This window comes from Nyctibius grandis, chromosome 5 (assembly GCF_013368605.1).
Source record: "Nyctibius grandis isolate bNycGra1 chromosome 5, bNycGra1.pri, whole genome shotgun sequence".
In the NCBI taxonomy this organism is placed as follows: domain Eukaryota; kingdom Metazoa; phylum Chordata; class Aves; order Nyctibiiformes; family Nyctibiidae; genus Nyctibius; species Nyctibius grandis.
The window spans coordinates 90,497,681-90,504,989 of NC_090662.1; the positions used below are offsets into that span (position 1 = coordinate 90,497,681).

The 7,309-nt window shown below is 45.9% G+C and overlaps 1 protein-coding gene across 1 annotated transcript; it reads right to left on the bottom strand.

Annotated features, from left to right (window-relative positions):
- Positions 1-2,321: 2,321 nt before the first annotated feature.
- On the bottom strand, positions 2,322-6,687 carry CD4 (CD4 molecule). The gene is made up of 8 exons (XM_068401807.1): positions 6,627-6,687; positions 4,742-4,897; positions 4,513-4,656; positions 3,997-4,272; positions 3,205-3,567; positions 2,842-3,084; positions 2,633-2,751; positions 2,322-2,393 (listed from the first exon to the last, which is right to left on the bottom strand). The coding sequence occupies exons 1-8, from the start codon at positions 6,685-6,687 to the stop codon at positions 2,322-2,324; spliced, it is 1,434 nt and encodes a 477-aa protein (XP_068257908.1).
- Between the last annotated feature and the right edge of the window lie 622 nt (positions 6,688-7,309).

The window sequence follows — 7,309 nt, forward strand, 5'->3', positions numbered from 1 at the left end:
TGACAGCTGTAGGACCTCAAGGCCTTTTTGACCTGCTGCTAGCAGACAGTAGAATAACTTCTATAAACACACGGCTTCTGTGTACACATTTTAACAGTATTTTTCTTTCAGGACATTCTGGCATCCCTGCAACATGTTTTTACTTCCATCCTAAATTTCCTGGGATTTTCACTCCTTTTTCCCATCTCTTTGAGCCAACAAGGAGCCATTTTCCGTGGCTTTCTCAGAAGCTTTTCTTCCCTGCACTCTGAGGGCTTGCACAGTCCAAGGCTGGTTTGTTCTCCTAGGAGATGACCTTGTCACCCCTGTCCCAAACTTACCTTCTAGATCAACATCCACAACTTCTCCAGGCTCTGATCTCCAGAAGTTATAATGTCACTGCTAGTGGTGGTTTTGCTTGTGCGTTGGTTTGTTGTGGGAGAGGTGAAGACTACGGGCTGAGGGATGGGGCTGGAGGGCACTGTGGGGCTCACACTGCCCAGGAGAGGCAAATGAGGATGGACAGGTTTCACGGAGAGCAGAGGGCTGGTGCATTAAGGAAGGCTCGTGGCAGCCAGGGATGTGGAAGATGACAGTGAGAATCAGGATTCCACATCCTGGCAGGAAAGGTAGAAATGTGAATCTGAACCAGACAAGAGCACCTCAGAAAAAATTTCGTCCAGCTTGCAAAAAAAAGAAAACAACCCCGATGTAATTTATTGTAGCTCAAGCAGATAAAAGAAGCATATAAAATTGGTTCCACAAGAAGGTCAAATTAAGTGCATAGGCAAAATATAGGTGCATATATATATATGTGTGTATATATATCTTCTCTTCAGTGTCTCTCATTATAGAATTGAGGCTCATTCATAATCCTTAAGGGTTTCTTGTCTTGTCCATCAGCTTCTAGCCAGACAACATCCCTCTGTGGTGTTAGACTGGGGGAATGACGAAGGAATGAAGAATTACACCAAAACAGGAGAAAGGGAGATGGATTCACAGATGGGCTGGCAGGTGTTTAGATACAGGCAGAGGGTTCATCAGTCCTTCTGACTCCAGTGCTGCAATACTATTTATTCAGCCGACTGCAAGAGAAAAGTATTACATGAGTACCAGTATTGTACAGGTGAAAGGCTTCACTCGGATACCTCGAAGCCAGTCCACCCCCCACTTTTTTTTGTGTAGTGTAGAGGATGCCTGCCCACCTCTGTAGCTGAAGATGCAAAAGGTTACTTTTGCATCCACATGGCTGCAGTTTAGGTCTCAGTTACATTGAGCTGCTTACTTGGCAAAGAGAGTTAAAGAACAACTGTACCAGCACTTGTATTGCACAGATTTATCTAGTTCTTGCTGTAGTTATATGGGCTTTGTCCTTTCCTTATGGGGATTATTTTTTAACCTTGATAAAAATGAGGTGAAAACAAGGTGACTTCTTTGACACGCGTTGTGCTAACCAATTCCTCATATACATCCCAGCTATGAAGTAGTATTTGCCAATAAACATTCTCACTGAATTCTCAGAGACAGTGAAAAAAAAGGTGAAACTATCACAGTTTGCCACTGTCACCAGTGAAAATTAAGCAGAAATCCAGTTCCGCACCTATACATTCATTAAACTTGTTTATGCAATCATTTATACTGTCCTTAGCTCTGCACTCCCAGTGACAGAATAGCTGTCAGTGTTTCTCCACAGCTGCTTCTGATGCCTAATACCATATAAGCTTAAAGACCTGGAAAAGGGCAGCTTCTCTGCTGAGAAATCCTTGCTTCCATGAAAAAGGCCAGGACATGATGGTGTGTTTCATACCACCCAAGGCCTTTGGGAGAAGGCATGTTTCACAGTGTGATGTGCTTTTCTCCCCTTTTTCCAGGCTCCCAGGAGGTTATTGGCAATATTCACAAATTGCAGTCCAGCACTGTGCTAGCAGAGCTGGAATCACAATATGGACATCATGGATTTTTAAAATTCGGGTTTCATCCTTGAGCTTGGTTGTGTGCCTTCCACCTTCACAACTTTGATATCCAGCTCCCATATCCACTGTGGAACCTAGCAAAGGAGTCTGGAGCTCGTGCTTGGGTTTGGCCAACATTTCTCAACATCAAGGTAATTCAAGCCAAACCTCTCTGCTCAAAGGTTTGCCAGGACAGTGCTACCATGGGTTTGGGACATAACAGGAAGTTCCTTAAACATAGCTCATAACTCCTAAACATGACTTAACATGAATAAGAGCTGAAAATGCTGAAATGCAGCTAGCTCAAGTTCCATTTTTCCCCGCTTGACCATCCAGCTCCCCTGTCTTGAAACCAGAGTCTCTGCCCATTCCAGATGCCCTCATTGCCACTTACTGTTGACACTGACATGTCTTGTTTTCCAGCAAGTATTGTCTTGCTCGTGCCATCCTTTTTGCCCGTTGCTGCCAGGAGAGAAGGGATTAATAAAAATTAGATATTTTTATGCTTCAAATGCTTTCCTCTGAAGTGGTAGCAAAGTACTGTCTGACATCTGCAGACTGTCCATCTCTAACCATTTACTTTGAATCTAAGGATTGACCCTTTATCTGTTCTGCCCCACACTCAGACAGAAAACCAGACTCTTCCTATGGTTTGGGGAGACTGTCATCTCTTCACCTTTCACAGGGACCAGGGCACTCACCCTTCTCCGCTGCCAGCTTATACCGCTAATGATGCACATGCATGCAAGGCCAAACAGCAACACACTGCCTCCAATACTTGCTCCAATTACCACATACCTAATCCAAACAGAAGCTTCCTCTGTGGAAGGAGAAGAGTATTCAGAGACAGATACAAAGACAATTTTAAGGCTTTTGGGTGGAGGCAGGGACATGATACTGATTTCCATACCCACGGGGTAATTAAGGCTGATCTTCCTGTCATTGTCTTCTATGAGGTGACAGTTCCACAGCCCTGCAGCACTAACAGTCACCTCCACCTTTGTTTCATCCTGCTTTGACTTCTTGATGTCCATCAGAGTCCCATTCACACGTTCCCAGAGCAAGTGGGCGTTGGATGGGAGTGGACTAGAGACCTGGCAGATCAGGGTCATCTCGGCCCCTCTGGGGAGGGGCCCAACAGGGTTAGCTGAGACTGTAAGGGTAAGAAAGGGACACGTGAGTGAGAGGATGGGAAGATAGGTCCATCCATACTCTCGTGGCTTCCAGATTTCTGCAGCTCTTCATCTCTTGGACCCACTTCTCTTTCTCTCACCTTTCATCACCACCAGCTCTATCTTGCTCTGCACATATCTTTTGTTGTACGCCAGCTGGCACTGGTACTGTCCAGAGTGGTTGAAATGGACTTTGGGGAGTTTCACTTCTATGGTGCTTTCAGGTTTGCTTTTAGGTATCTCAAACCGAAAGCGGCTGCTTTTTTTGGTCTCATGCCACTCTCCCCGTGATGTGACGTTGAAATCAAGTAGCTCATGAGCGGTTGCACTGTCCTGTTGTTTCCAATTCAGTTGTCCTGTGAAACCTTCTTTCCATTTTATCTTCTGAAAGTTCAGATGCCATGACAAGATGACAGTGCTATCAACAGTTGCATACTTTCTTTCCAAGTCTGGACTCTGAAAACCTGAATTCAGAAAGACAAGGAATACAGAGGCAGGGAAAGCCATGGCTACACTTCCCCATGTCCACCTTTGATGTGGAGAGATGTACGCTGTGCTTAGTTGAAAGACAACTTGGGGAAAAGCCACGAGATACCCCAGGAAGGATAAACAGTGTCTGAGAATAGGTTTGAAGAGACAAAGCTCCCAAGTTCACCAGAGCTGAGAAGAACAGACCCCAAGGAGAGGGGGATCTTTTAAGGCAAGTCTGAAGAGGAAAATGGGAGCAAGTGTGGGACAGAGCTCAGGCAGCAGAGCAATCCCCAAGCTGCAGTGTTGGAAGCCCTGGGAAATTGACCCTGGAGCACCATTGCTTGGGATTCTGGAAAGTAAAAGCTCAGCTCATGAGCTGGTTCCCGAGCCTGTGTGTGAGTTGCATTTTTGTTGTCACATACCTAATACCTTTACGTCAAAGGAGATGTTCTGATTAATCAATGGAGAGTCTGAATGGACATGACACATCCAGGTCCCGCTGTCCGTAGCCTCCAATTGCTTTAACTTCAGTATGTATTTTTGATGGGTCTTGTCTTGTAAAAGTGTTGGTCTTACTATGTTATTGTTACTGTTAAACAATGTGATGTCGAGATCGGGTAGAGGATGGGGTGAATTTTGCATTAAAGTCAGCTCGGGGACTTCATTTGGCAGGAAGTACCCATCTAAAGAGATAGTCACTGTAAAAAGAAAAAGCACAACCAATAAGTCAGCTCCTCTTTCTGCAAGAGAGGGACAGGTGTCACAGCAAAGAGAATACAGAGACTTTGTGCCCTGGAGTTGGAGGAGAAATGAACTATGATAGCCCAGGCGAGAAGAAATGGCAGCTGGATAAAGAATCCCATCAGAGATGACTCTCTGAGCTCTATGGTCTCCTCCCCCCTCACCTCCTCATGGATAAAAGCCCTCTAATCACTCACATTTAAAGACGTGCAGTGAGATACTGACTGTGTGAGAGCCATATTCACAGGTGTAGATGCCAGCATCAGAAAGCCTTAAGTCCAACACCTTCAGGTGTTTACTGTAGGGGTTGATTTCAGATCGATCGGTCATGGTAGCTTTGCCTTTTGAAAACATAAGCTTGGTTAGGAGGGAAGAGGTTTCTCAGCCATATACTGGGGAGAAGGGGTGATGAATTGGAAGCCTTACCTTTCAAATGGTTAGTTGTAAACAACCTTATAACAACCTTGTAGTACTTCCACGTCACACCTGTGTGATGAGGTATGCCGCTGCAGTTCAGGATCACTGCCTGTCCTGCGACTCCAATCTGTAGTTCATTTTGCTGAGCCATAATGGGGATCAGACCTGAAAGTCAATACCCACCAAAGAAGGCACACATTCACTTTCTGAAGGGTGGCTCAGCGAGTACTTTCCATCCCTCCAGAAAAATGCAAATATTTCTTCTCCCTTTCCCAGATACTGTGAAGATTAACCTCAATTTCTGATTTTTTCACTCCTTTGTTTCATCAATCAATCCCTTTTCTTTCCAGCTCCATAGCTTCCCTCCCCTCCACTTTGGGCTCTTTACCCGGCTAATGGCTACTCTGTTTCACATACATTCAGAAATAGGGAAAATGCCAGTGGTTGTGGTGGATTCACCATCATTCACAATTTTGAGATGTCAATTACTGAAACAACCTTTTTCCACTGGACAAGATTTTGTTGTCCTACTGGTAGCAAAGGCAGGACAGCATACGCCAGCCCTCCTTCACTCCTCAGTCAAGACTTGGGGCAGCAGTGGCAAATTTGCTCACCCCTTCTTCCAGTTTTTTCATGGAGCAAGACTGAAAGTCCAGGAAAATGAAAGCATAAAGTAAAAAACAAAGAAAGAAGGCTGGTCTGACTTCAGATTCCTGTTCTTGGAATAAGGGCTATGTGACAGTAGAAGAAGGAGAATGTATGAGGTTGAAGAAACATTAGGAGTGGTTTCTTGGAAGAACCACTTCCTTTCCTTCACTATAAAGAGGATTTCTGTGGGAGAGCATAAAAAGATGGAGTTGCCAGAGGTACGAATGGGAATAAGGGGGTTGTGGTCTCCTGCCTGACTGCTGGTAAGCTCTCAGAGCTGCCTAACCTGCAGATCCCCCAGGTTACCCTAGTACTGGAGAGCCAGAGAAATGCAAAATAAAAAGTTAACGTGAGTTTAATGGAGGGTTTTCCATAAGTTACATGTTCCTCCAAGAGCATAGGTAATCATCTGCAACATTGCCAATACAGGTTTTCAATAATTATACATTGGACCACAGAAAATGATGAACTTGTCTTAAACTGTGAAATTCTAAGTGCTATTAATAAGAGTTGGTATTTTTTGCTTGCTTTTGGTGCTAGGGTGCATAAAATGGTTCCAATCTTTCCTCTGCAACCAGAGGAATCACAGCTGAGTATTTGAGAAATGCAGGCTTGGCCTTATTTGGTCACCTTCCTTTCTTGGAAAATGGGCACTAAAAAGTCCACCAAATCTTATAACATTAGCAGTCAAACTGAGCAAGCCGGTAGCATCACATTTGTAAAGGCAAATATGTGATAAGAAACACACAAGTTTTTGCCCAGGCAGCTGGAGGTAGTGTGGAAGGCGCTATTTTCCACTCCGTGCTCAGTGTGCACCCTGGCTTTCACAGGAACTCCACTCCTGCATCTTTATGGGGCAGCTCCCCAAACCTGGTGATGCTCCAGACACCCTGGTGTCAGCTGGCAGGCTCAGCAGGCGGGCTGGGAACAACCTGAGTCCCAAAGCTGGAGCCGTCCATGCTGCCTCTGAAATAATGAGGCATGGATGTAGGGAGCCCCTCAGCTTCTAGCCTCTCTGTCCTAATCTCCACTGCATGGCCCCGCAGAGAGCTGTCAGGCAGTGCAGGGATGGGCCAGACAAGGTAAGAAGGCAGCTGTCACAGCTGCAGTGCTGGAATGACCCTGCTCTAAGCCCTGTGGGGTATGTTATACAGCAAATCCTGAGGACCCTAAAACCACCCCAAATGTTGTGAGGCTTGCAGAAAAGCTGTAGGAACCAGGAAGGTTCACTGAGCCGAGGACTCACCCAGATGCAGAACCAAGAAGACGACAAGCGTGCCGCTCACCACCGTGATGCATGACTCCATCGCTGCAGGAAGGCTCCTCCCTGCTGCAGACCTGTGGAAAATTGACAGGCTTGCTGTGGTGAAATACACAGTGACCGTGAGGCAGCAGAGAGTGGCTGCAAGAACGCGAGCTAAGCAACATGCTTATCTTGCACCGGCTCGAGCAAGGGCAGGAGATGAGCAACTTAACTGGCCAAAGAACAGGACAGACATAGAGGTTTGCGCTTGAACCCTCGGGTAAGGCCTGACAACTGCAGCAACTGGCCCCACAGCCCTATGTTGTTTCAGTGAAGCCAGAAGAGCGATCGAGCCTCTGTACCAAATGTTGGGCTTACCCCTCTCTTTAATAGACAATACAACAACCCTTGTTAGAAGCCTGTCAGCACAGGACACATGACCCAGCCCCACCTCAACAAGAGTATAAATCTGGTCCCCTGCAAACACCTCGTTGAGAGGAGACACTCCATTAGCTGCTGGGCAGATCGACGGGTCTGACTCATTCTCCTTTCCAGAGACGCCTCTTTCGGTAAGAAATCGCACCCCCGTTATTTCATGGATGATACCCGGGTGAATTGTTCATATACCTTAAATTAATTACTGGCTAGCCTTAGGATATTTAGTGCTAACGCAGCAAGTGTATTTA